This window comes from Musa acuminata, chromosome BXJ1-5, assembly GCF_036884655.1.
Source record: "Musa acuminata AAA Group cultivar baxijiao chromosome BXJ1-5, Cavendish_Baxijiao_AAA, whole genome shotgun sequence".
Classification (NCBI taxonomy): Eukaryota; Viridiplantae; Streptophyta; class Magnoliopsida; order Zingiberales; family Musaceae; genus Musa; species Musa acuminata.
Genome location: NC_088331.1, coordinates 7,810,504 through 7,838,491, shown reverse-complemented (window position 1 = coordinate 7,838,491; position 27,988 = coordinate 7,810,504). Strand labels below are relative to the sequence as shown.

General features: G+C 36.7%; 3 protein-coding genes and 1 long non-coding RNA gene across 7 annotated transcripts; 3 read left to right on the top strand and 1 right to left on the bottom strand.

Annotated features, from left to right (window-relative positions):
• Nucleotides 1-13: 13 nt before the first annotated feature.
• LOC135673511 (protein EXECUTER 1, chloroplastic-like) lies at nucleotides 14-19,573 on the top strand. Of its 4 annotated transcripts, none has more exons than XM_065182540.1 (12): nucleotides 14-590; nucleotides 3,768-3,884; nucleotides 3,955-4,020; nucleotides 5,814-5,920; nucleotides 9,755-9,833; nucleotides 10,244-10,951; nucleotides 13,238-13,361; nucleotides 13,514-13,680; nucleotides 16,257-16,331; nucleotides 16,409-16,501; nucleotides 16,613-16,753; nucleotides 19,047-19,573. In XM_065182540.1, the coding sequence occupies exons 1-11, from the start codon at nucleotides 81-83 to the stop codon at nucleotides 16,703-16,705; spliced, it is 2,139 nt and encodes a 712-aa protein (XP_065038612.1). In that variant the 5' UTR covers nucleotides 14-80; the 3' UTR covers nucleotides 16,706-16,753; nucleotides 19,047-19,573. The 4 variants fall into 4 exon arrangements, with proteins under 4 accessions (XP_065038612.1, XP_065038611.1, XP_065038610.1 ...); XM_065182539.1 differs by lacking the exon at nucleotides 19,047-19,573 and adding an exon at nucleotides 18,539-18,861; XM_065182538.1 differs by lacking the exon at nucleotides 19,047-19,573 and adding an exon at nucleotides 18,279-18,861.
• A 923-nt stretch (nucleotides 19,574-20,496) lies between these two features.
• Nucleotides 20,497-20,932, bottom strand: LOC135674951 (uncharacterized). Its single transcript, XR_010513780.1, has 2 exons — nucleotides 20,794-20,932; nucleotides 20,497-20,725 (listed from the first exon to the last, which is right to left on the bottom strand). It is a non-coding gene; the product is annotated as an uncharacterized LOC135674951 (long non-coding RNA).
• Nucleotides 20,933-22,641: 1,709 nt separating this feature from the next.
• On the top strand, nucleotides 22,642-24,541 carry LOC135675212 (probable protein phosphatase 2C 55). Its single transcript, XM_065185487.1, has 4 exons — nucleotides 22,642-23,288; nucleotides 23,364-23,691; nucleotides 23,739-23,945; nucleotides 24,248-24,541. Exons 1-4 carry the CDS (start codon nucleotides 22,642-22,644, stop codon nucleotides 24,539-24,541), a joined length of 1,476 nt encoding a protein of 491 aa, XP_065041559.1.
• Nucleotides 24,542-25,189: 648 nt separating this feature from the next.
• On the top strand, nucleotides 25,190-27,009 carry LOC135675211 (probable protein phosphatase 2C 55). Its single transcript, XM_065185486.1, has 6 exons — nucleotides 25,190-25,314; nucleotides 25,402-25,539; nucleotides 25,631-25,750; nucleotides 25,825-26,152; nucleotides 26,278-26,424; nucleotides 26,716-27,009. Exons 1-6 carry the CDS (start codon nucleotides 25,190-25,192, stop codon nucleotides 27,007-27,009), a joined length of 1,152 nt encoding a protein of 383 aa, XP_065041558.1.
• Nucleotides 27,010-27,988: the final 979 nt, after the last annotated feature.

Genomic DNA, 27,988 nt, shown 5'->3' with positions numbered 1-27,988 from the left:
TGGTGGACAGCGTTAAGAGGGACTTTCCGTCCTCTCGTAACGCTGCTCAACCTAATCCCTTCGCCTCTCCACGACGTAGAATGGCTTCGATCCGTTCTCCCTGCCTCCAGCCTTCGTCGACCTCCGCCCGCGCCGACCCTAATGCCGCCAAATTCCCTACCAAAGCACCGAGTTGGCTCTCGAGCCCCCCTCGGCGCGCCCTTCCCCGACTCAAGAAGGCCCCTGCCGGCGGTTCTAGGGCTCTCCCGGACCATTTCCTCTGCCGCTGCCGGAAGAACCATTCATCGGATGAGCAGGAAGAAGGTTCCTCCCAGAACGATTGCTCCGCCCATGAAAGCTGGGATTCTCTGGTCCGGGACGTCGTTAGTGGCGCCGCCAAGAGGTGGGATGACTTTTTGACCGCGTGCCGAAATTCTTGGTCAAGGAATGGGTCGTCGGCTGATGCCTCGGCAGGGGGGAAGGGTCAGGGTAAGGAGGAGACGGTTATGGAGGAGGAGAATGGGGTGGATGGAGGGGATTGGGATTGGGAGAGGTGGCAGCGGCATTTTACGGAAATCGAGGAGCAGGAGAGGCTTCTCTCCATCTTAAAGGTAAAATCTCCTCTTTTGAAGTTGTCCTTTTAAGGGTAGTACCAAAGTCGAGTAATCTACCTATCGCTGGATTCATTTCATGGGAAGAATTACTTCTTCTGGAGCTCAGGTGGATACTTGTGATGGAAGCTGAACCACGGCAGGGTTTGCTGTACCAATGCATACCGTCTGGTACCGGTCCGATAGGATACCGGTACACCGACCACTCTCTATCGAACAGTTGACCCGTATCGGGAGATACAGGGTTTGTACTGATCGGTAACAATCGGTACGCTCGGATTTTGACTGTTATCGACTTGTATTGGTCGATAACGGTCGGATTTCGATCGTTACCGATCAAGATATGAGATTGTCCTATTTCAAACGGTCACTTAGAAAAGGGTTTTTAAATCCTTTCCTCCCTCTCTTTCAACTCATTTCACTCTCTCAATCTCTTAAACTCTCTTAAACTCTTTTTTGCTTACATATCTCTCTTATTTTCACACTTTCACCCTCCTAAACTCAACAAAGCTACGAGTTATGCATTGGATCCAATTTTAGGATGTTAATTTGGGAGGATTAAGAGGAAAAACACTCTAATTCAGAGGTATGTATTCTCTTTCTATATTTTCATTGATTTATGAGATGATTAAGCCTATTCTATGTGGTATATGACTTAGTGTCTAATATGTTGTTTGATATATTTTTGAAGATAGAATAATGTTAATTAGGGAGTAATTAAGGTCTTTAATGTTGTGATTAATGTGTTTAATATTGATTTTTTTTTTCAAAATTAGACACTTAATAGGTCAAATCTTTATATTTGATGCATATTAAGGATTGGATCATATGTTTGGGATAGTATAATAGGTTTAATCAAGTTTTAATTAAGTTTCTTAATATTATTATTAGTGAATTTAACGATGATTTAATCAAAATTTGATCAATATTAGATCAATTTATATTATTTTTTGCTAAAATTATACTAAATTTATATTTATTTCTAACTTAAAAACCCTAATCTAACTTTTTTTTGTCTATTTTTCAGATTTTTTTACTGTTGTTTTTTATAATTTTGAGCGTACCGACGTTCCATCGATACGTCTCGGTATGTACCATACTTAGCAAGGGTCAGTACATTGGTACGGACTGAAATTGTAATCCTTGAGCCACAGTCTTATATTGCTTGAGTTTCTTTGACTTTGTTCTCTTACTTAAAAAATGGGCATTCGGTTGCATGAGTCTTACTGATGTTGGGTCTGAAAGACAACGTATACAGCCTTGCCTCTGCAAGAGGAGGCACTATTTTTGTGACTCAAATTTGGTCTCTGCCACAAAAAGCAACCTTATGACCCCCTTATGTGAATCTAAAATTTTCCTCCTTGTGATGCAGTGAAAATTTTTTATCCTAGTTATATATGCGGTTGCAACTTGGATTAATTTCAGCAAATTGCTACTCTTTTTACCATCTTAAAGTGAGTCTGCTACTATTTTTACCATTTTAAAGTAAGGGAGAAACGTGGAAACCTTTCTCTAAAAGGGCCTTGAGCCTGGTGAGGCAGTAATCACCCACTTTGGAATAGCCTCAGTTTTCTTAAAAAAGAGATTTGGTGGTTTAATGGCAATTGGCACATCCATTTGATTACTCTAATATGCTATTGTTTCATTGAAAAAATTGAAGAATTTGACATTTGATGTGAAGCACATTGTAAATTGCCAATGTGGCAAGCATATGATTTGGTTGTTCAGTGGAATGACAGCAGTGCATCTGAAGCTTGCATAATAACTGCTTTAGGATAATGTTATAAAATCATATCTTGGTTGTTATAATTGCCTTATTAGAGGGTGAGTGTTAGTGCAACATTGTAACCTTGGTTACAAAGTTCCGCGTCATGGAAACACATTCTTTACCTGCAAAGGTAAGAGTACCCTCCTAGATCCCATCTTGGCAGAAGCCTTTTGCACTGGGACTACTTTATTTATTCATTATTACCCGGTTGTTGCTATATAGTACCATACTATGTATGTTTGTGTTTGGGGCTTATTGATGAAAATACTATTACATTTAACAAAGTAGGAGCTAGATAACTTTAAAACGTTGATGTTAAAAGTTAAAACCAATAATTTCACTTGTTTCTGTATACCATTTGCACCATCATGAAGTAGATGTACTTGTAGGAATTCTATTATTAAGTTATTATTAGCTATTATGATCAATTTGACATTTATATTTCTATATCTCTCAAATTATGGTGTTGGTTCTTTCTTCTACCATGAATCACACAGTTTTGCTGGTTTGATTTTTGTCTAATAATTTTTTGGTTGAAAATTGTTTACATCATGGAGAAGATGATGTATTTGACATTCGTAAGAATCTTATTGTAAAGAAATATTTCTGTTGTTTGACCAGTTTAACAATTTTATGTCTAAATCTCCCATAATATGGAGCTAGTTCCTTTTTGACTATATATGGCATACTTGTTTGGTTGGTTTAAGTGTTGTCAACAATAGTTTCTTCGTTGGAAGTGCTTTATCCACTCATGATCACATGCCACAGAATGATTGAACCTACAATGCATATAAACCCAGCATATGTAGTTGCATTGGTTACCTTTTAGGTGTTGATGTGTTTTAAATCACCTTTGACAACAGGATAAGGATACTTTATGATGAAAGGTTATTTGGTGCAGACAAGAATGCTTACAGTGTCCCTGCTTTTTCTGCATATTTATTAGTTTGTTGCCCTTGATTAAAGCTGATGATTGTCATTAAACTCAGTTATGCATGATACATCCCAGTTGCTACTTCTTTATTTGTACGTACTTGATAGATAGGGAACATTCTGATGTAATCAGTAGTTTAGAATTGCATTAGTTGTTAGTCTAACATTCATACTGGGAATCTTAAGATGAGAGCTACAAGGTAGTATATAGCTCCCGCGTCATTCCTGCGATCTTCAAATTATGGGATATTCAGATCTTGCAATAATATTAAGGTCCATATTCAAACTTTTGTGTAAATATTATTTTGTTGGTTTTAGTCTCTGCAGATGTTTTTTTTTTAACTTCTAACTATGTTGTCGACAACTTTACAAAACATAATGTCTTTTTACTTAACGAAGTTTGTTTGAATCTTTTTGAGCATGATACGGTTGGAATTATTCTAATAGTTCCATTCCCTATGATGGTTTTGTTTCAGTCACAGTTAAATGATGCTATTGCTAAAGAGGAGTATGAAGATGCTGTAAAGCTGAAGTTGGCTATTGCTGGTGCTACAGAAAATGATATTGTTGGGACAGCAATATCCACTATGAATGTAAGATATTTGTCTTGTGTGTTTATCATGTTTAAGCTTATTTTTTTTCTTAATAGTGTTGTTGCTGCAGAGAGCTATAGAGGAAGAGAATTACAATGGTGCAGCTCACATTCGTGACCATGCTGGGGCAGGACTGGTCGGTTAACTCATATACATTTCTTTTAAATTCTTAAATATCTATTACTTCAGCAATTGATTTAGTGATGAAGCTTTGTCCAATTATTGTTACAAAAGTAGTAAATATGTTTTGTCATCAAGTCTGATTAGACAATGTGTCATCAATCTATGCAATTTTTTTATTGTCATTTCTGATAATATGCAAGTAACAGTCTATAAATTGGTCCAGCACTCAGATGAGGTTGACTACAAAAAGGGCCAAACACACATCTCTTAAACTGCTGTTCAGTGCCTGTGCTGTCTCTTAGGTTTACTTGCAGTTTTATTTCAGGTTTTCTTTGACTTCGGGAGTTACATTTTGCAACAAATGGTGAGAGTGGGAGTATTCTTGGATTGAATAAGCTGTCCAAAATAATAATTATGGTTGCTTTTTCTAGTGGATGACATGTCTCTTTTGAAGTTTCTGACTGAACTCAAAGTCAATCGGAATTGTCCAGATGGCATATTTGAAAAGAATTTAGATTAGTCTATCCCATGGCACATGGCCAGTCAAGTTATAAAGAATGATTTAGTGCTTGAAGAATCTAAGTGAATGGTTAATGTTTGGTGACTTGACTAGTAACAGTTTGTGCAATCTAGTACCTTTATTAGTGAGAGAATAATAAGGTTAACTATTGTATGTTTATGTAGGTTTTGCCTTTGGTAATAATCAAAATATCTATGAATTTTTCATTAGAAGGATCTTCTTAATATGTGTTTTTTCAATTTAAGTTGGAGCCCCTCAAGATCTTCCAAAGAAAGATTGCCACTAATGTGTCAAACTTAATGAGCATAAAGGAGTGTCCAAGCATGAGCCTGAGAAATTTACAATCATATCTTTCTATTGTGCTTCCAATGCCCAAGTCCTATACACTAAGTTGAAATATAAATACTCTAGATTTCTCTACTTTATACATTAGAAATAAAAAGATAGCATTTGAGACTGTGCTACAATTTCTGAGTTGTATTGCTGCAGTACTGCCCTCTCCTCACCTGTTCGGAATAAGGAAGGCAGTCCTATGTTAGACTGTCATTCTCCTTGCCATTTCTGGATGATTTAGGAGTCTTATAAGTCTGTCAATCTATTTAGGATGCTGTAACACTGCTTTAATTCACTTGGATATTGGTTTAAGGAGCCTTCGCTGGTCGTTTGAAGTCTTTCTGAAGTTTTCTCTATAGTATTCAGCTTCTCTAGACAAGGATTGATTCAAGTGTTGAAAAAGCTGCCATACCATCACCTAAGTCCTCCATGGTGGTCGATGGCACTGGAAATGAGACTGACATTTTATATTTTCCCAAAAAATAGGATGAACAGCCCTATACTGGCTAGGCTCACGTTGGCCATTGCCTGAGCCCAGTTCAAGGTTGAATAGCTTCACAACATATTCTTGCTGGTAAAGTCCATTTAATTTAATTTAATGATGTTTAACTTTTTCATATCAATTGAAGATGATTTAGTTAAGAAATTTTTTTGATGATTTGAAAAGGCTTGTTGGCAAAGTATTTGCTTTGTGGTGATTGTTTTAACAATTATATGTAAAAAATATTGTATATTGTCTTTGAACTTGTTAGACCACTAACACTGACGTTCATTTGGCTTAGTGTATGATGCTGATTGGAAGGGAGTTACATTATGATTTTTTTGGGGGTTACAAAAGTGGATTTTGTATTTTAAGAAAATTTTCTGATATCCTAGTGATAAGTAACAATGGTTTCTTTTCCCACTTTGTACTTTTGCTTCAGTGAAATTGATGTGTTTGGGAAGACATGCAGGTTGGCTGGTGGTCAGGTTTTTCAGAAGATGGTGCTGATCCATATGGTCGAATTATACATATAAGCGCTGAGTATGGAAGATATGTTGCAAGAAGTTACAGCCCCAGGTGTATTACTTGCTTCCAGATTTGTTTAGTTCCCTGACTTGTGAATTGATGACTACATTTGTGCTTCTTTTGTTATGGGTGCATTAGTTATTATTGGTTTAATTAAAATTTTGTATGACAATTAAAACTTGTAAAATTGCAACTATAGAAAAATAGATCATGGATGACACTTGTGGTTGTAAAGGATCAAATAGTCATGTGGAGTGGAAGTATTTTTTATATATATTAAATTTGAAATACATGCAACAATAAATAACAACTGCTAGATAGATCTTTTCCTGCCATTTGAATTTGGGATGGTGAGGAACTAAGTGGAAATTGGGATAGAAGGGAAGATTACAAGCTCACTGCACAAGTAACACACCCAAGGATAACACCCAAGAGATACAAATATTAACACCGACGAGTCTAATTAGGGATATAGGACCTAAGAACTCACCACTCCGGGGAATCCACCGAAGAGATACAACTCTGAATCTAATGGACAAAGACCTCTTAAGAAACTATTCTTTCATTCAAAATCAGGGTTTGTTGTACCGAGCTGTATTGCAAAGTATGAGCGATTTGTATCGGTTCGATAGGGGATCAGTATACGGACCGCCCTATACCAAGCGATACCATTATATAATCTTGTATTGGGCGATATGGGGTTTGTACTGATCGGTAACAATCCAAATATAATCGTTACTGACTTGTATTGGTCGGATTTCGATCGTTACTGATCAAGAGCTTATATTGCCCTATTTCAAATGATCAATTTGATCGTTTGAATCATAAGAAAGGGTTTTTAAACCATTTCCTCCCCCCTCTTTCAACCCATTTTACTCTCTCAATTTCTTCAACTTATTTCACTTGCCTAGTGTGTAAAGGCAAAGGGAAAGACGCTAGCATCAACCGCACCGTCGAAAAGAATCGAGTTGGGCGATGAGACACCTTAATTGCATTCAACAACCCTCTCAGTCCAAAGACATGGCATCAATGTGGATTGTAGTGCTTCGACTAATGATGGTGGCGACGTTGGGTAGTCGATGGTTCCATCTATACAATTTGAGAGTAGTGCATGGGCCGAGGAGCAGTATTTTACACATGCCACCCAAGATTCAAATCATGGGGCTCGACGAGGTACTGGTTAAGTTTATATACAAAAGGGGAATGAGAAGGCAATGAATGCTTTTGAGCAGATGCGATAGAATCTACATAACGTAGACATAGAGCCAAGCTAATTGTATCCAGAGATGTTGTATTATGGAGAATCTTACGGCCAACAATAGTACGATGATAGTTGGTCATACTTTTTCGAGCAGTAGTACGATGATGATTTTATGATATGGAGCAATAGATTAGTGGCGAAATTAAAAATTCTGACATTCTCCATGCTCCATACCAATACATGCCACAATTGTCCTTGTCTCAGAAGCCGCCTCGGGCACATGTGGTTCACGACCATCAAACTACGACCATCATCGTATTGATGTACCAATGGCATACGGTGTATCAGTATACTATGTCATAGGATCAATTTCAGGATTGGGTTCGATAAGCATATCAAACTAATATGCAAATACATAGGATCGAGGATCCCGATCCACCACTTGTGGATGGTAGAACCAGGTATATCCATTGATTGATTACTTGATTCATTTGAATCTTAAAATTTAAGTTGTTTAAAAAAATCTAACAATTCAAATCATTTCTTTATAGATAATTTAATACTAATTGAAGGACAGTTCAGAATGTACCATAAAATTACTTCTCAAAGCTCGATAAAGATATCTCACTATTCTTTCCTAATTTAGATTATTTTTTGCTAAAATTATATTAAATTTATATATATTTCCAACCTAACAAGCCTAATCTAACTTTTTTTTATTTTTAGGTATTTTTTAATCTAATTTCGGTAATTTTACCATGTCGTCGGTACACCTCGATGTACCGACTTATGGTACGTTGATATGCCTCAGTACATACCATGCCGATGGTCGGTCGATACATCGGTACGGATCAGTAAGGCCTACCTTGTTCAAAATCACTCTATGCCTCCAAGACTTACGAGATATGGTATATATAGTGGTAGGCTTGGAACAACCCTCCAAGAATGAGCGATTGATTCTTTGCCATTTTTAGATCAAATTAAATAAAGAAATAATTAACTACTTATAGAATAACTAAAAGTCATCTAGGAACTCACTCCTAAAGTAAGAAGAACTTTTACCACCATAACCTTTGTTGAGAGAACTGAATATAATTTTCTTAAGAAAACATATGAAAACTGAATATAATTTTCTTAAGAAAATTGAATTATGTAAAATGCTTCGAATAACTAACTTGATAAGCTTTGTAACGATGTATAATTTATCTCATGAACATCTCGGAATTCATCAAGGAATCAATGTGAAATGAGTATTAAAATTCTAATTTATTGAAAAACTAAAAGATCAGTGTGATTTGAATTCTCTTGATCGAGTGTATGGAGACTCTCACATTTAGCTTTGTTGAAGGCAGTATCAGTACTTGTATAATACATACAACTGAGCATATTTTGATGGTACTTAGGTTCTTGAAGGATATTGATGGACCAAGCTTATGCGCCTCTTTCTACCGAGTTCAAGCTACTCTTCCTTAGCTGTTATTTTGTATTATCGCTGACTGAATATTGAGAACATTTTTTATGTTAAAAACCAAGGTTCTAAAAGTTGGCATACTGCCTGATATTTAATGGTACAATGGGGGCCCGGCATGTGAAATAGGAAATTTTGCCTGAGGCATCCATCTCTCCTGTTGCTGCCACGGGCATCCCCTCACATCACTGCTGCTGGTGTCTTCTCCTCATGTCACTGCCATCAGCACCTCGTCCTCACGTCACCACAGCCAACGCCTCTTTCTCCCCTCAATGCTGGTGCTTCCTCAGGTCACTGCTGGTGCCTTCTAATTTCTATGCATGTTGCCCTCTCCTCCTCATCATCTTCTTCTTTTTCTCTTCTCAGCCTATTTCTTTTTGGTTTGGACAGTACGGACCCACACCGAGTGTTGATATGGTGATCTTTTGTCAGTATTGTATGGTCCGACCATCTGTTAGTATCAGCATCTGGCTGGGATTTAAAACTTTGGTTACAATAATATAAATGCAAGAAAAACATCAGCCAAGTCTGCCTTGTGAATTGAACAAAAACTGAAAACCATTTAATGAAATTATTTGAGAAAATTGGGTTTTCCCTCTTAAAACAGGGAAGCTGGCATGGAGCATGACAGTTCAGATCCTCATGAAAAATTTGCTAGGGGAAATGGCTCCAGAACTTTCCAAGCATTTTCAACTTCTCGTAAATGATCTAAATATGGTCCTTCTTTAACATTAGGAGCTAGTTACACTCAAGGTTCACCATATCATGGCATATCGCTTGGTACAGGTGGTACATACTGGTTTGACATGAGACTGGTATGGGTGGTACATCACTACGCCCCATGTACTATGTCGGTATGCTCAGTACAGCTCAGTACATACTATACCAACAGTTGGTCAGGACACCGGTATAGACCGGTAAGGCGAATCATGGTTACATTGTCCCAGAATTTGTTAGCTTGGCTATCTGAGCCGCATTAACATGATTATTTTAAGTTCAATTAAGTTTTCATTATGGCAAGGCAGCTGTTTGTTGAGCCTTGAGAGCTTTGCTTGTTCCTCCAACAAGATTCAGTAGCTTATTTTCGCACCTAATATGACTTGTTAATTTAATGATCAAGTAAATATGTTATACCTTTTAAATATTGCCTATATATCGGTATCTCCAATATTATTTGTTAATTTTAAGTATTTGTTCCTTCATTTTTATCTTGCAGACAGCTAGCCAGTGGTAGACCAGGTTTTCCTCTATTTGAAGTTTTTTTCACCAGGACCAATGGAGGATACAAGCAACAGGTGCATTACAAAATCTTTACTTTAACTTGTGCAAGAACAATCAATTTTGTTATTCATGCAAGAGGGTATAAACTTCTAGCTGAAACAATTCAAAACAATATTATATTGAGTGCATATTGCGATAAAGTTCATCTATCCTTTTTGTTCAGGTGGAGTATTATATAATTCAGCTCTCCTCCCTCCCTCACCCTTTCTTTCTCTGGCCAAGTCAATGTTAAGTGATCTTTTATGCGAAACTAAACAGCACATTAGATCTTTGTCAGAATATAGAATATTTCTAAGTCTTTTCATATCAGTAAGAGTTTGTCAAATTTCTGGTTATTGATCTTTTCTTCTTTAATCATATTTAGTTTCATAGTTTCTTGTTTGTTGTCCCTTTGCTGGCTAAAAGATGACGCATGCTTTTTCAGGTGGCATATTTGAAACAGAATGAAAATTCTGGAGACTTGACAAAGAAATTCGAGAAAAAATCAGGTCTTAGCAACTTAAACTCATCTGACAGTTTGAAAGGAGAAAACACTTTACATGCTGAAGATGTAAAGACAATTGAAGGAAAGGATGATGATACAAATGTCACTGATGGAATTACTACTATACAAAACATTTTACGAGATTTAATACCTGGTGTCAAGGTCAGGGTCTTAAAGCTGGTGTCACCTGGGAAAGTAGACAGAGATCTAATTGCCAAAGTTGTCGAACAAATTATGGAGGAAGAGGAAGAAAGTAGTGAGGAAGATGGTAGTGATGAAGAGCTAGAAAGTCTAGAATCAGATGACTTTGGTGCCGAGCATGACATTGAAGACATTGAAATGGATTCTGGAGATTCTACTGGTAAACGTGAAGGGAAAAGTGAGGTATCACTAAAAGTTGTAATCAGTGGTCTAACACCAAAGCTGTCTGCTGATATACCACCCACAAATTTAGTTCGTGTTCCAGCAAGGCTAGAGAAAAGAGATCACATGTCCTTTTCAATCATTTTAGAGCAAGATGTTATGAGAAGTGGAATTGATGAAAAAAGACAGACTCTAAAGAGAAAAGCCTTTGCTCGGCAGAGTGCTGATCTTCTTTCGTCTGAACTTGCTAAGGTGATCCCTAACACAGAGAAGATACATTTGAAGGTTAGCATATATCTTTTACCTCCTTTCCTGTGTACGCAAAAACAGTTATTTCAACAACTTTACAGATTAAATGCTATAGAATTCACTCTGGACATGTTTTTCTTGTAAATTAGATTTAATTAATAATTTTTTTTGTTTATGTTGCTGTAATTGTATTAACGATCATGCATCACCTAATATACCAACAAGAAAGCTATGTAATTTGTGGTTCTACTGCCTGTATATCTCTTTATAGTTTCTGTAGTTCTATAAGAAACTTGATCTGTCTAAAACTCTATAGCCTTTTTCTGTAACCAAGATATCATGATTTATTTTGAAATGCACCAGCACTTGAAATTTATTAGTGTTTATTGGAATATGGAAATCAACTTGGTGTGGCTTGGCACTATGGAAGGTCACTATGTGATTTTGTCGTCCAGTACATCAGGTCATGGAAACATCTTATGGTTGCATTGGCTGGAACCTCATGCATTGAACCTTGCTTATAGTCACAATATTAAAATTAACTTGATGGACTTACTAATAATTTTTGTAAGGTCTCTAGTTTGGCTTTGGAATAGGGCTCTTTGTGGTTGGTGTATGAAATTCAATCTCAAACTAAAATTGCACATATATATATATATATATACATACATATATATATATATATATATATATATATATATATATATATATTCCTCTTTTGGTAACATTAGTTTTATTTTAGGGTTTTTTTTTTAAATATACATTCTTAACTCAAATTAGCTATTGTTAGCTTCGTTTAGCTGTGTTTAACTTATGTTTTTCCGGATTGATGCTAATTGGCTGGGGATATGTGAAGGATTTGGATTTTTGGGGAGAGAGATATATGCCATATCAAAATTTGTAAGGCAAATATGCTATTTCAGTATTTCCAAACTTTGAGAGTATAGATATGTAAAAGCCTCCTTTCCTTTATATCAATTTAAGGATTAACAGGAGACCTGGATGGCAATTTATGATTTATAATAATCATGTTTCTAAGATGAGAAATTCATGCACTGACTAAAAACGGTGTAGTGGGTATGTAGTGGCAGACTGGTAGGATAGCAAGCAATTATACGCCCAATATGAATCACTTATATAACTTCATACTATGTACTATTAAGAGAAGTCATGTATTATTGCGGAGACCCAGACATTGAATTATTGACATAGAGTCTATGGCAAAAGTTTCTTGTAAGGTTGATATGTTATTCAATATCATCATATCAATTGTGGCATGATCATCGACAATCAATGCAGTGTTAGGGGTCAATAATGTACATTGCAGTTAACCAAGGACTAAGCACCAAATATTCATATTGTCACAACAAAATATTTTTCATAAGGTGGTCTGGATGTGCTATCAAAGAGATATATGATCTTAAATAGATATATGATCTTAAATTGTGGCTTTATCATCCACAATCTTACTATATGATCTTAAATATGTGACATATAATACTAGAAACTGCACATTACTGCAACAGAACACAATTTGATCAATGAGAATGAAGCAAGGAGAGTGAATGCTACAGGTAGAGCGTGAGGGAGAAAGAGAGATGTATAAAGAGAGAGAGCACCCAAGTGAGATAGAGCAAGAAGGAACATTATGGATGTTGGAGAACAATTTGGGCAGTGGGGTAGGTGACCCAATGTCATTTGCTAGCTAAAAAGAGGGTTTTGATATGCTAAGGTAAAGTAGAAGTTAGACCTCTTTATCTAGATATCGATAAAAAATCTAAAAAATGAATTTTCTTGGGGTTCTTTTAATATATTGTATGGGTTCAAAAATCTGAGATTAGATTTAATTTGTCTGTTGGAGCATTCTTTAATTAATCTATATAAATATGTTGGTTACAGCACTATTGGGACCCACAATAATGTCTTCTATGGAGTCCCTTGATGGAGTTGGAAGTAATTAAACAGCATCGCCCCTAACACCATAGATTGCTATAGCAGCTGCTATAGACTATCTATAACAATGACAATACTCATGGACCAGTAGGCACACTATATCATAAAATTTCATTCTTATGACTAGCCACCAAAATGATGTTCTTTGTTTGTAAAATTGGTTCATATTTGGCCTTTCCAAGGTAATAAGAGACAATGTTGGTCTGGATGTAACAGACTCCCATCTTTTGCAGCATTTGCTATATCTGATCATATTCTGATGGAATAATGATTTTTGCAGATGGGCATGAAATTAACATCTAATTGATTGTAACTGATATTTTCAACTGTGGAGCTGTTAATCAATCTTATCCTCAACTGATGCTGCAGGTACTTAAAGATCTTCAGGAACTACTTAATTACAGTGTCAATAACAGACAGAACTATCATTCTTTACTTGAAGCAACAGTCTTCAGCCATATTGAGATACCTTTGACTTCAGATCCCCTAAGTGGTATTCTACTTTGCATTAACATCATTCAGTTGTTACATTTAATAGTAAATAATGGGAACTGCAGAATCCTATTTCTTCATGTTGCTTATTTTAATGGGTTTTTGTGATATTCTGACAATTTATATTAAATTACATTCATAATTTTATGGCAGGACTATATATTGGCTCACATGGAATGTACAGCTCTAATGTACTCCATCTAAAGCGCAAGTATGGTCAGTGGCAAGAGGATTATACTCAGGGGAAAATGAATTTAGAATTTTATGAATATGTTGAAGCAATTAAACTGACTGGTGATCCTTCTGTACCAGCTGGTCAGGTACTTCTGGACTTGTGGCTTTAAGTTCCAGCAGCTGACTATGGAAATGGAAGACTTAAAGAAGTTTAATCTTTGCATAGTTCTGTTAATTCTTTCATGAGTTGAAATCTACAAATCAAGGTTTGCAATTTTCGTCTGAACTAGCATACCTAGCCTTGCGCGGTACAGCACATACGGATGCGTATTGAGCGGTATGCCTAAAATAACTGAAAACACTAATACATATTGTATTAGTGTTTTTAGGTATAAATAGCTAAAATAGCTAAAAGGTTGGTAACAGTTGAAATCGATTGCTACCGTTCGATACAGGTCGGTAACGGTCGAAATTTTGGGACGTTACCGCTCGATACAGCCTCCTATCGCTCGATACAGGGCAAAAAATTTGATACTGTCCGGTAGCAAGCGATCCACGTGCAGAGAGGCTCTCGGGCCGATATGTACCACCCATAGCGGGCAGTACACATCGAAATTAAAAACCATGCTACAAATTCACCTTATTTATGCCAGGTTTCTTCTATAAGTTAATACAGCTACCTCAATTGTTGTTTACAGATTTCCAAAATTCATGTTACTATTTAATAGTTATTAATATTTTTTTAGTATTTAAACATATTTTTGTGCTCAATCATCACAAAAAACTTTGGTACTCCTAGTGCATGGACATGAGAAATTAATCTGGATGCTTATTGAAGTATCTGATGAGGCAAGGAGACAATGGAGATACAAGGACGTGTGAAGAAAAGTAATTCCAAAAAAAACCAAGATAATACATATATTTTAGTGTTAGAGAAGTAAAGTGGTGATTTTTAAGTTTATAAGAAGCCTTAAGAGTTATAAAAGATCCACTTCCTATATTGTCATGTTATAAGAGTTATAAAAGAGCCTTAAGCCCATGAAACACTACCTACTTCAGACCTTGCTGAAGCAGAACTATAATAACCTTCCATTGTGACAATTTGTTGTACACAAGTTTTAAGGTTGTAAATTTAAAGCTTTGCTAGAAAGGTATGACTGAACATGACCCTTTGCCTGGCTGATGTGGACCAAAAATTGGCCAGGCCTTAGTGTAAATTTGATGCCATAAAATAGTTACCAGTAGCACGGCCAAAAATTTAACTCTTGCATAAGTTTCTTGAACATAGCTTATTTGTGTAAATGTTGATATTGGCAGTTATGAAGGATATTCATTTATATAAGAACGAAATAACATCACATTGTTGCTAAGACCTTCCTATGTAGTAGTTGGTTTGTCCTTCCGAACTATGAGTTGGATTCTATCATAAGGTGGTAACAAAATGATCTTAGGAATTAGGATAAATAAAAAGTGTGTGAGCATCCTTGGTAGTCAATTATATATGCTGATTTTATGAAGAGTGCATAAATATTGACCAATTACATGATCAATTTCAAATAAAGACTATGACTCTATGTAACCATTGTTAAACTGGGTTTTCATGCAGTTAATGTTGCCTAATTTATGGTTTTTATTCTCATGTACCAGTTATGACTGTTAAATCAATTTAATCCTCAACTTTGGAGCTGTGTCAGGTTATATATCAATCGATGGCTGGTGAAACATGACTGACTGTTTGGGCGTGGGGTGATACAATTTGATAGAGAACATAGTCGTGACTGATTTTGGCTTTTGAGAAATGAAATCAAGGATTGATTTATGGCTCCTCATAAAGAATCCTTTGCTTACTTTATGTATCTGTTGGGTGTTAGATGGTTTGACACAGGGTTTTGAATACTGATCCATATCAGCGTACCGAGCTCTGCTCGGTATGGTACGTACCGGTATATACTGTTGATACACTACGGTGTACCGATGGTACATCCTAAAACCTTAAAAATACCTTCGTCTATCATGCCAGGGTGTACCGATCGGTATGCCTTGGTAACGGTCGAAATCCAGGATGGTACCGGTCGGTATGCCTCGGTATTGGTCCTAACATTGGTACTGTCCGGTGGAGGACAGTCCGCGTTCCAGTATCCTCTCGGACCGGTACATACCGCTCGTACCGGGCAGTACATATCGAAATTGAGAACCTTGGTTTGACATGAGAATACATGGTATTGATTTAATTTAGAACTTTACTAAATGGAATTTGGTAGACCAGTGGAAAAGATTTAGAAGGATTTGTTGAATGCAAAATAGGAGGTATAGAGAAGATATGTGATAAGAGCATGCAGTATATTGTCGATCTAGAGATTGAATCTTGGCAGATAAATGCAAGGATCATATATCATCTGCTGCATGTTATTGGAATGAACTATGAAGGTGACAGGCCAACAAGTGGCAAGTGAAAACCATTTGTCGGTGCATTCCCCCTTGTGAATTGGGTTGCTTGCCTTTCCCTCTACTTAATCCTTTAGCTTCTGTCACCTCTCTTTCTTTGGTTGTCTTTGGTTCAATGGTTCCAGGTAATTTTGTTTCTGTGACTTGGGTTGCTTGCCTCTCCCCCAGTCTTCTTTTGGTTTTGGCTTTGATTTAACTGTAATTGGCACTTTGTACTTGTTACTGGTTCTGGAATCAATGGTGTTAAGTTGCTACTGTATGTCCATGGATTCAACAGGTTGCTTTCCGTGCAAAGGTTGGCAAGCAAAATCAGCTTCCTCATAAGGGCATTATCCCTGAAGAATTTGGAGTGGTACATTTCTAATATATATTTTTCAATCTTTGACCGCTTAATCGTTCAGATAGGACTGAGTTTTATTTGCAAACCAGATTGCTAGATATAAGGGACAAGGGAGGCTCGCTGATCCTGGGTTTCGGAATCCTCGATGGGTTGATGGTGAGCTTGTGATTTTTGATGGAAAGGTATTGATTTGTCTATCGAGATACTGGTTTGATATTCATTATTTAACTCTTTGTGAATGTTTTGAAATTATTATTATTATTTTTATTTCATGAAACATCATGTTTTGGCAGTACATTAGAGGGGGGCCCGTGATTGGTTTTGTGTACTGGGCACCAGAGTCTCACTTCTTGTTATTCTTCAATCGATTGAAGCTACCAGCTTAGGTTGTTGCTATACAAGATGTTATCATTTTGCTCATTCTGGATGCAAAGGTAACTTGCACCCTGCTTATGGTCCTAATTTTTTGAGATATTAGGAATAGTTTATTATTTATCAAAAAATGGTGTTTTGCTGTTTTTAAATGTTGGCTGTGGAGAATCCAAATATTGGCACAGCAGTCTTATTCTTGTGGAAATTAATTGAAAATCAATTATGTTTTAAGTCTAGCTTCTGTTTTGTTAAATGGTTTTATTCAGTTACTTGATGTGCATATGATTTAATAATTACTTTAATAAACATTATGGGAAAACTTGATGCTCAAAAGTAGGCAGCTGTCTGAAATTTCATTTATATACTAGTGTCAGTCAATTAAGTTACCTTTAGGAAAATATATAAATAACAGTAAGGGTGAAAGTATGATGAAATACTCCAACCAGAGTACTTTATTTTATTCAAATGAAGTCGGGATATGGTCATGGAAATATTGATCTATATTTGTCACCCTCCATGTATCCAAATTTTGCTACTTGCAAAAACTGATGTGGATGTGGTTTTGGTCTATTCCTATCATTGATAACCAAACATCCAAATGCTTGTCACAGTTTAATGAAAAATAACGGTGAACAGTTAATAAAGAAAATTACAATTATATATTTGTTATGAAAGTAAACATTAATCAATTATTATATATGCAACATATAAAAAAAAAAAAAAAAACTCCTCGCTATGGCCCTGGTGCCCATTTAATCACCAGACAGGTGAAGCATTGGATTTAGGAGTTCTTTCTCTGAGATCACAGTCATGGTCCCATGATTTTCCTCTATTCCCTCAAGAGACTAGGAGCAACCTTTTCTCCATTTCCCTTTTTATCTACACATGACAAAATCAACATGTCCACCACATTAGTTACAGATTTTGTCCGACTGTCTCTCCTTTTCCCTCCCCTCCTATGATTGCGATCCATGGCTCTGCCTCATATTTTTTTTTATTTTCTTTTTTCTTAAGGTTGACAAATTGGTTGGAATCAGCCAATGAGTCCAGCTGAGTCCCAACCAACTTCTGGTGATAAGGACAAGGAATTGTGCAAGATCAGTCACTTGGCCCATGAAGATAGATCTGGAAAACCTGTTTTGTAACCAGTCAGTATGGAAACTGTGAGCGAGCTAGGAATATTCTGTAACACTGAGGGGGCAATGGTCCTTCTTTCATATCGTAGCAAGATAATACAAAATAAACAGTTTTCTACACATGATATGAAACTTCACAATTATCTTTGTTTCTAAATAATCTAGATTTCTTAGGATTGTATTATGCCTATAACCTTGCGGGCATTGCAGAATTTTCATTTTACTTTCGCTAGAGCATCTGGCATATGGGTAATGTCAACAGTCGTCCACATCTATTTTTGCTTATTTAAGAGAAAAAGGCAACCTACAAGTTTTTGTTTCTGATCTTTATGCACTGTCAATGATGATCAATCATGTAAATTGTTTTGGGTGATTTTTGAGTTTTTCGTTAATGTTTTCTTGAATATACTGTGTCGGTTGAAATAAACTATTTTTGTCATCTATGCTTCAGAAATTCAAGTTGTCATGGCCTTGTTGGGGTTTGAAGTGCAACATATGTTTGTTGGTCTTTTAGTTTTCCTTATCACACTCTACTCACTTGCTAGACTATGAATTTGGAGTAGACTGATGATTAGTTGGTGATCGACATGCAGTGACTACTGCATCAGTAAATTTTTGCATTTTGCTCCTTCAATGGAGTCATTCTCACTTGGTTGTGCAATCACATGAACCGTGCTGCATCTGATCAACACACTACACGGCAAACACCAGGGTACGTTGCAGGATATGTAGACTTGGAGCACCTTCAACAGGATGACCAGATATAGAAGTGTGCACAACGACAACAATTTTCTCTGCTTCCATACTTGACTGATGGATTTCAGTTTTGTGCTATTTGCCAAACCCATAGTATTAGTCCAAGTGTATAGAGCTGGCAAATAATTCAACTGTTTGGTAAAGTTAACTAAACATTTTGCAACCTTTTCTTGACCGAATGTTAATATCTTATTATCTTGTATTTAACCTCAAAGATTTACCAGCTGTGAGTATGATTACGATTCAATAAGAGAATTATTGAGTAATGTTTCTAAAAATGACAGGCACGGCACTGTGTGAATGCTCTGTTGTTAATGTTCAAGCTCTTCTTTTTCTTTTCTTTGATCGGTCTGGATCGACAAGGAATTCCCCTAGCTGTTTATGATATGTTTCAAGAACTTGAACGCAGCTAGTGAATGCTTTTGAATTGCTCATGATTGACCATTTTGGATTTCTATTGCAGCTTCCGTGTGTTCCAGTGCTCCGTTGAACTGGCAGAGAAACATTGGGATCTTGGGTTGAGTTGATACTCTGGAGCATCATTTTTTCTGAACATTTCAGACCAAAGCTAGACGAAAGAATATAAGAGTCGTAGAAAGGTAAACCGTGAGCTCGAAGCCTGTGTGAGTATTCTTGGGAGGTTGTTTCTATGACTGAGATAAAGATGGTGGTGTTTGCAATCCGAGGCGAGGAACGTTATAATAGCAAAAAATAGAGACATCCTTCTTTCTTAGCTCGGCAGTCAATGAACAAATGATTCGGGAGGAGCTAAATCAACATTTATCTCTGTCCCAGAAATTTAAGAAACCAGTCTCATTCAGGAGGTGGTGTCATTGAGATGGTACAACATTCAGTAAACCTCAATGTCTCGACTCATTCCATCGAGAGCTTTATGTGAGATAATATATTTTTAGTTGAATTAAGAATATTCAAATCTCGAGCTTTATGTGAGATAATATTTTTTAGTTAAATTAAGAATATTATAATCTCCTTTTGTTGTTTTTATTAAGGTTTTCATTAGTCTCCTTTCCATGTCACTCGGTCTAATCGATTCTTCTAGTCGCAACATTTATAGGTGAAGAAGCCTTCCGATAAGAAGTCATGTCTGCGAGTTTGATGCCTTCCGTAGGATTCAATGGCGCAAACGGTCACTTAGTAGTAATAGTTATGGTTGCCATTGTCAAACGATTGCATACCCATAAAGCAAACTAAGTTAACATTACGAGGATAACGAAACATAATTAGGATTAGCAAGTAAGGGCTAATTATATATTATTCATAATAATTTATTTATATTTAGTATCTCGATCCCTATATTTTAAAAAGTTATATTCACTTCTTTATAAGTACGAAAATATAATATTTAGATTCATTTACCAATTGATTTTATTAATAAAAATATAAAAATAAAAGATAAAAAAAATAATTTTAATATTTCAATTAGTGATGACAAACTATATCGATTGGTGATTGTTGTGGATTAGAAAAACAATAAGAGGTGAATATTGTTTTGTATCTACGTCGATACTGACACAATTGTCAAAGGATCATCGATCCTTCGTCATCATTTTACCTTTTCATTTCGTTAGTAAAACTGATGTTGTTAAGATAAATGAATCTAGATATTTTATTTTTATATCTATAAGAATATTATTATAATTTTTAAAATTATAAAAATTATGATATTAAAAATAATAATTACATAAGATTATATATATATATATATATATATATATATATATATATATATAATTAGCTAGTAATTAGGAGAATAAAGTATTTTGCGGAGTTTGACATCAGAGATGCTTTCGGGAAACTAAAGAGCAATGGGTACATGATGCCTCAGCCAACAGAGCAGTGATCTCCTGTTCATCCCACTTCACTGTTCTATCAGCAAAAACACCAAAGAAACGGATGATGACTTGTAGCGGTTACCGTTGCGGAAAACACAGAAGATTGCATGGGTATGGATGAACCCACTCACTCCATCTTCACTGTGACGGGGAGAAAGAGCGCAAGCACAAAGAAGGAGATGATGAGTCGGGCCATGGGTTCACTCTCTGCCAAGCCTAGCAGTCCCAGAGGCAGTAGCAGCAGATGTAGTCGAAGCAGCTCGTCAGGCAGTCATAGCAGCAGGAACAACTGCAGCAGAACAGTAAGCCGACAACACGACAACAACCAGCAAAGGAATCTGCAGGCGTGATGCTTACCCTGCGTTGATGATTTGATCTTGGGGGTCGTCTCTGCTTGACATCACCTGGGAAGTTGGTGGCTCCATATATCTCTCCCCTACTCCCAGTGGCTGTTTGAGATTGCTGAAGCCGCAAAGAAGATGAGGGAAGACTGCAGAGGGCTTACACCAGCGAAAGATATGGTATGCGCAGTGACTCTCTAGCAAAGGGAAAGTTGCCTGCCATGACTGATTGGCTCAATATTCTACGATTACTTTTGGGAAAGTTGACGAGAGCTGCGTGAATGATGATGGTCTTCAAAGTTGCCCCGACTTGAAGAAGGCATCGACAAATGCTCGGTGCGCACTGCTGATGTATCTATCTATCTATCTCGTGGCACTTTGTTGCAATCAAACAGGGCAATCTACCTGTTAAGAAAAAGAAACAGAGTAATTTATGATTGTAAGCAGTGGGGAAAGAAAGGTACATGATCTAACAATTAAGATGAGAAAGATCATACACAATTTACTGGTTGATTTTGCTCAACGAAGTCGGATGATACGACATGGAATTAAAGTTCAATCTTTTGGACGTTTTTTTAGATTATATAGTTATATTTGATTAGATAAAATATATTTAATTTGATTATAATTATTAATCGATATAAAAAAAAAAGTACAAACGAACTTTGAACCTCCAGTTAATTATTCGTCGGATTACTGATCAAATAAAAAAAATTTAAATGACATCGAAAGATATAAAATTCTGATAAGTTATTATTTGATTTTAGTTCTTAACATCATTTTTTTTTTTGCATAACAGTGGTTTTGATGCTTACAAAATTTTGACACAAAATATCATGTGGATAAATAGTGATTTTTTCTTATTGAAAAGAGAGAAAAAAATGTAATAAAAATACAATAAGAAAAAGAAGATAACTACTAGTTTTTATCTTGTTTTGATTTTCACAAGATTCCCAATCAATTTGTGTTGAATTATTTATTTATTTATCATAGGCATCTATTTTAGTCTTTGTTAATTTTTATTAAGAATTCAACTATAATAAATATTTTACTCGGTTATTAGATGTAATGAATCAAATATTTGAATTTATCATAAATAAAATTTGATTTAGTTAGCGAATTGTTGCATGTCTATTTATAAGATGTCTATGTTTCAAAATGAAATTTCGGTACGTGACAATATTTGTATATTTAATTTAAAATAATTTTTATTTTTTATGATATATAGAATTGGTAAATATTAATGAGAGATGTGATATTCCTTTTGCAAATGAAATCTCCAATAAAAACCAATAAATTATTTCTTCCTTTCTTTGCATTTGTTTTTTTTTTATTTTCATTTTCTCCTTGAGTAATTTAAGAAACTAAAATCAAAATATAATATTACAACTTATGATATTTAAATAAAAATAAATTAAAATGGTACCACATCTTTGTGTCGCTTGTGTTCATACCAAGATATTAGCATGTAATTGATGGTGAAATAGTGATATGATTGATAGTAATAGTGAAATTAGTATTAATGAAATTAGTTATCTTTAGTATCTCAGTCCTTACATTTTTAAAAAGATTATATCGATATCATTATATTTACGAAAATGAAACATTTAATTCAATTACTCTAATAAAACTTCTCTCTTTCTCTGTCTTGATTTTTCACTAAAATTATTTTTTAATCCTTTATAGGGATCTCAATATTTATATTTCGTAAATATAGATATTTTAATATAATTTTTAAAAATATAAAAATCAGAATGATAAAAATACAAGTCTGATAACCATCATTGCCAACAATAATAATATGGCAGCTTATGCGTGTTATTTGGCCAAGGAAACGATTGAATGCAGCACCTGCAGGGAAACTATGCCCTCGTTCTGCTTTATGGAACGCCTGCGGCACCTCCACAGTCTCGAAATCCCAGACATCCAGGAAGACGAGCCTTCTTCCTGCCCTCCATCCTCCGACATGAAGGAAGACGACCCTGAACACATTAACGGTGATCATGCTTCTTCTTCTTCTTCTTCTTCCACCGCTCGTGATTCGGAGATTCTCACTGGAACAAAGGACCCGTCGTCCTCCGCCTCTAGAGAGAAGTGCAGAGACGCAGAAAGCAAAGTGCAAGCTTCTTGTACTCGGTTCCTGTCCTACTTCGCGAATTTGGTGTCTCATTGCGGTCATGCCTGCAGAAGTCGAGATGCGGTCCCCATGAAAGAAGGCACCGCCGAGTACCCAAATAATGGTCCTTCGTCTTCTTCTACCGCTCGAGATCTAAAGTTGCACCAAGAAACAAAGGGGCCGTCATCAACCTGTGAAGAGGAATGCAGGCACGTAGAATTCAAAGAACAAGCTTGTCTGAGTTGGGATTTCCGTCTAATGTTGGATTTCGATTTTGGGTTTCGATCTTCCTTCATGAAGGGAGATAACCCAGAGTACCACAACAATGATACTGCATCCACGCCTACCGCTCAAGATCAAGAGTTGCCCTCCGAAACACAGGAACAGAGGTGCAGGTCCGTCGAAAGGTGAAGAATAAGCTTCTCTCTTATGTGTAGTTTCTGATGTACCGTCAGACTTCTTGTCTACAGAAGTCACGATGCAGTCGCCAAGAGGAGGCCACTGAAGATGAAGGCCGGATCATGCTACATACCACAGAAGACAAAATTGATAGGAGACGACGCTCACTTCGTATGCGAGCATGAGCAAGTCGTCGGCGTAGCAGATGGCGTCGGCGGATGGGCCAAGTTAGGCGTCGACGCCGGAGAATATGCTCGAGAGCTCACGTCTCATGCCGAGAAAGCGGTTCGTGCATCACCTGAAGGTTGTGTTGATCCTCACCAGGTGCTGGCAACAGCTCATGCTCGCACAAATGCCTTGGGATCCTCCACTGCTTGCATCGTAGCACTCAAAGACCAGGTTTTCGATTCTTCTTATTGCATGCAATCAGTTATGGCATTTGACAGTTCAACTTCGCTATTGGATTGCGCGTCTTCGGTCACAAACTATTGTTTCTTGGATCGCAGTACATTCATACGGTGAATATTGGCGATAGTGGCTTTTTGGTGGTCAGAAATAATGAAGTATTCTACCATTCTCCAACCCAACAACTAAGATTTAACAGGCCATATCAACTCCAAAAATCTGGAGGCGAAACGCTAAATGATGCAGAGGTTAGCACAGTTGCAAACATGATTTGTAGTTAAATTTGGACAGGGAGATTTCACAGAATCTATATCTCAAACATTTTGTTGTAAGTTTCATCTTTTCAACCTAACCCTAATTGCCTATTGCAACTCTGGGAGATCTTCCGATTTCTTTCATCTTTTCAACCTAAACCTAATAATTGCATGTCGTAAGTACCTGCATTACCAAGAAAAGTGGGGACACTATCATCTATTAACTTCTTAACATGACCTCTTATTGTAAGCATCAAGATTCACATTTACTCTCCACTTCATTGCACCTGAAACAGATAAAGTCGATCGGAGTTGAACCAGGAGACATTATTGTTGTAGGCACCGATGGGGTCTTCGACAACCTGTTCGACAGAGAGGTGATACGAGTTATAAAATCCGGATTGGCGCTCAGTGTAAGTGCAGAACGTATGGCTAATCTTATTGCTGATGAAGCCCTACGCAACTCAATCAGAAGAACGAAAGAAACACCCTTCTCTATAGCATGTAGAAAGGCAGGAAAGCGCCGAAAAGGAGGCAAGAAAGACGATATCACGGTGGTGGTTATGTGCATTCTTGAGGCTGACGATTAAGATAAGTGTTCTATCTATGCACCGGAAGAAACTGCATGAGCAATTGCCATCACCTGCTATATATCATTCCGGAAGAGCTTTCTTTGGGATCTTCGTTTGACAGTTCTTCCTGTTGTGGTACAAATCTAAAGGCACTGTTTCAGGCTTTCAATCGATCGATTCTCATTAATTCTTTGTACCTGCAATGCATGAAAATGATTGAATGAATAGCGAGTGAAATTAATCACATGACCAAATCAGTAATACTAAATAGGTGAACTCTAATTAATTGCTAATCATGATATATATATATATATATATATGATCTTATTTTTCTAGGCTTATGGTTTATGATAAGACATAATCCAACTTAAAGGTATGATTATTATAAAAATAAACTTACTGCAGGGGATGGTTAATATGATAGATGTTGATAATAAGTGTATCCATCACAATCTTATAATTCAATCTATGATAAGGCATAATCCAGGTGTTCTACTCCCAAAGCAATCTGAAACCACCAGCCACTTCCGACTCCTTGTTGGCTTCAACAACTACGCCCTCGTCCCCGCACTATAAAACACCTGCAGCACCTCCATGGTCTCTCATCAACGCCGTCCACGAAAACCCAGAAAGACTCGTCTTCATCCTGCCCTCCGTTCTCCGGACATGAAGGAAGAGAACCCTGAACACCAAAACGGTGATCCTTCATCTTCTTCTTCCACTGCTCGCAGTCCGGAGTTTCTCATCGAAACAAAGGACCAGTCGTCGTCCACCTCTAGAGAGAAATGCGGGTACGTAGAATGGAAAGAGCAACCTTCTTGGACTCTGTTTTCGTTCTCCTTTGCGAATTTGATGTATCATTGCGGTCTTATCTACAGAAGTCAAGATACGGTCGCCATGAAGGAAGACAACGCAGAATACCCAAGCAATGGCCCTTCGTCTTCTTCCACTGCTCAAGATCTAACTCTGCTCACAGAAACTGAGGAGCCGACATCTACCTGTAAAGAGCAGTGCAGGCACGCATAATTCAAAGAACAAGTTCATCTGACTTACGTCTTCCATCAAATTTCGGGTTTTGATTTTGATGTATCATTTAATTGACTACAGCAGTCAAGATTCGATCGCCACGAAGGAAGACAGCCCAGAGTACCATAACGATGACAGTGCATCCTTGTCTACTGCTCAAGATCCGGAGTTGCCCACCGAAACACAGGAACAGAGGTGCAGGTACGTAGAAAGGTGAAGAATAAGCTTCTCTCTTATGTGTAGTTTCTGATGTACCATTCACTTCTTGTCTACAGAACTCACGAAGCAGTTGAGAAGAGGAGGCCACTGAAGATGAAGGCAGGATCATATTACATACCACATATGAGAAAATTGAAAGGAGAAGACGCTCACTTCATATGTGAGCATGAGCAAGTCGTCGGTGTAGCAGATGGCGTCGGTGGATGGGCCAAGTTAGGCATCGATGCCGGAGAATATGCTCGAGAGCTCATGTCTCGTGCGGAGCAAGCGGTTCGTGCATCACCTGAAGGTTGCGTTGATCCTTTCCAGGTCCTGGCAACAGCTCATGCCCTGACAAATGCATTGGGAGCCTCCACAGCTTGCATCATGGCACTCAAAGGCCAGGTTTTTTATTCTTCTTATTGCATGCAATCAAATATAGCATCGACTATTAAACTTAGCTATTGGATTATATTTCTTAGAACACAAACTAGCTCAGTAGGTCAATGGCATTGTTTTTTGGTTTGCAGTACATTCATACAGTGAATATTGGCGATAGCGGCTTTTTGGTGATTAGAGATGATGCCGTATTGTACCATTCTCCCGCACAACAAAGAGGTTTTAACACGCCATATCAACTCCAAAACTCTGGCGGCGAAACGCTAAATGATGCAGAGGTTAGTACAGTTGCAAGCATGACATTTGTAGTTTAATTTGGGCAGGGAGAGTTCACAGATAATTGTAGTTGTATTTCTCTCAAACATTTTGCTGTAAGATTCATCTTCTTAACCTAAGCCTAAGTGCATGTTGCAACTCTGGGAGATCTTCCAATTTCTTTCATCTTCCTAATAATTGCATGTTGTAAGTATTGGATCACCAAGATTTGACTCTTGACATAACCTCTTGTTGTAAGCGTCAAGATTTGACTCTTATCATATTTGCTCTCCACTTCATTGCTCCTGAAACAGGTAAAGTCGATGGGAGTTGAACCAGGAGACATCATTGTTGTAGCCACAGATGGGGTATTCGACAACCTGTTCGACAGCGAGGTGGTTCGACTGATAAAATCCGGATTGGTGCTCAATCTAAGTGCAGATCGTATAGCTAGTCTTGTTGCTGATGAAGCCCAACGCAACTCACTCAGAAGAACGAAAGAAACACCCTTCTCTATAGCATGTAGAAAGGCAGGAAAGCGCCGAAAAGGAGGCAAGAAAGACGATATCACGGTGGTGGTTATGTGCATTATTGAGGCTGACGATTAAGATGAGTGTTCTTCCTAAGCAGCGGAAGAAACTGCATGAGCAATCGCCATCACCTGCTATGTATCATTCCGGAAGAGCTTTCTTTGGGATCTTCATTTGACACTTCTTCCTGTTGTGGTACAGATCTATAGGAATTGCTGTAACTTATCTGAGAGTTACAGGCCTTTAATTGATAGATGCTCATTGATCATTTGTACCTGCAATGCATCATCATATGAGAATACGAATCAAGTGAATAAAATACAAAATTTTCTCGTTAATCTGAGGCAACTAATTCTCTACCAAAACAGTTTGATCCTAAGACACTACAATTTTTCACCCAAAGAAAGAGAGAAATTTAAGCTATATTATTGATTGGCGAAGAAAATTAGTCACATAACATAACTAACACAAAATAAATAAATTCTGATAATTTAACATTTCCTTTTGCTTATGTATAGAAGGTTATATACTTTGTACGTTTTGCAAATCACAGCATGTTAGATAATACATATAAATAAGCTTTTAATAGGTCATTCAGTATACATAATTTTACAAAAGTCATATAAATGCATAAACATAGCTAAGAAGACATTCAAAGTCGTAATAATATTATTTGATTTAGTCAGGCTCTATCCTCGTAGAACCATGTTTAACTGATGATGACGTATGTATGTAATATACTTAATTCTTATGTTAGGGCTTGGAAAAATGAGGATTACATAACATAACATATAAGCAATTGATGATCAAAACAATTGATTATATATCTTATTTTGTAAGAAACCATATGATACTTTCAATAACTAGAACAAATAAATACTTTATAAAACTAATAAATATTCATTAAAACATATCTAATTTTTATATATTACTAAGTTTATAAATACATGTGATTCTTTGAAAATAAAATAGGTAAAGTCATACAGTACTCATGATAATTTTGTATATTATAAAATCATGGTAGTTTCTCTTTTTATAGAATTATTGAAAGAATGAA

What these genes read in the sequence shown, in the direction of transcription:
- LOC135675212 (XM_065185487.1), top strand. Translation starts at nt 22,642, where the DNA reads ATGCCCTCGTTCTGCTTTATGGAACGCCTGCGGCACCTCCACAGTCTC. An exon ending in TCGTAGCACTCAAAGACCAG is followed by an intron (nt 23,692 to 23,738) that starts GTTTTCGATTCT and finishes GGCATTTGACAG; the next exon opens with TTCAACTTCGCTATTGGATT. An exon ending in AAACGCTAAATGATGCAGAG is followed by an intron (nt 23,946 to 24,247) that starts GTTAGCACAGTT and finishes CACCTGAAACAG; the next exon opens with ATAAAGTCGATCGGAGTTGA.
- LOC135673511 (XM_065182540.1), top strand. Translation starts at nt 81, where the DNA reads ATGGCTTCGATCCGTTCTCCCTGCCTCCAGCCTTCGTCGACCTCCGCC. An exon ending in CAGCAATATCCACTATGAAT is followed by an intron (nt 3,885 to 3,954) that starts GTAAGATATTTG and finishes TTGTTGCTGCAG; the next exon opens with AGAGCTATAGAGGAAGAGAA. An exon ending in TTGTGATTTTTGATGGAAAG is followed by an intron (nt 16,502 to 16,612) that starts GTATTGATTTGT and finishes ATGTTTTGGCAG; the next exon opens with TACATTAGAGGGGGGCCCGT.
- LOC135675211 (XM_065185486.1), top strand. Translation starts at nt 25,190, where the DNA reads ATGAAGGAAGAGAACCCTGAACACCAAAACGGTGATCCTTCATCTTCT. An exon ending in ACCTCTAGAGAGAAATGCGG is followed by an intron (nt 25,315 to 25,401) that starts GTACGTAGAATG and finishes TCTTATCTACAG; the next exon opens with AAGTCAAGATACGGTCGCCA. An exon ending in ACCTGTAAAGAGCAGTGCAG is followed by an intron (nt 25,540 to 25,630) that starts GCACGCATAATT and finishes AATTGACTACAG; the next exon opens with CAGTCAAGATTCGATCGCCA.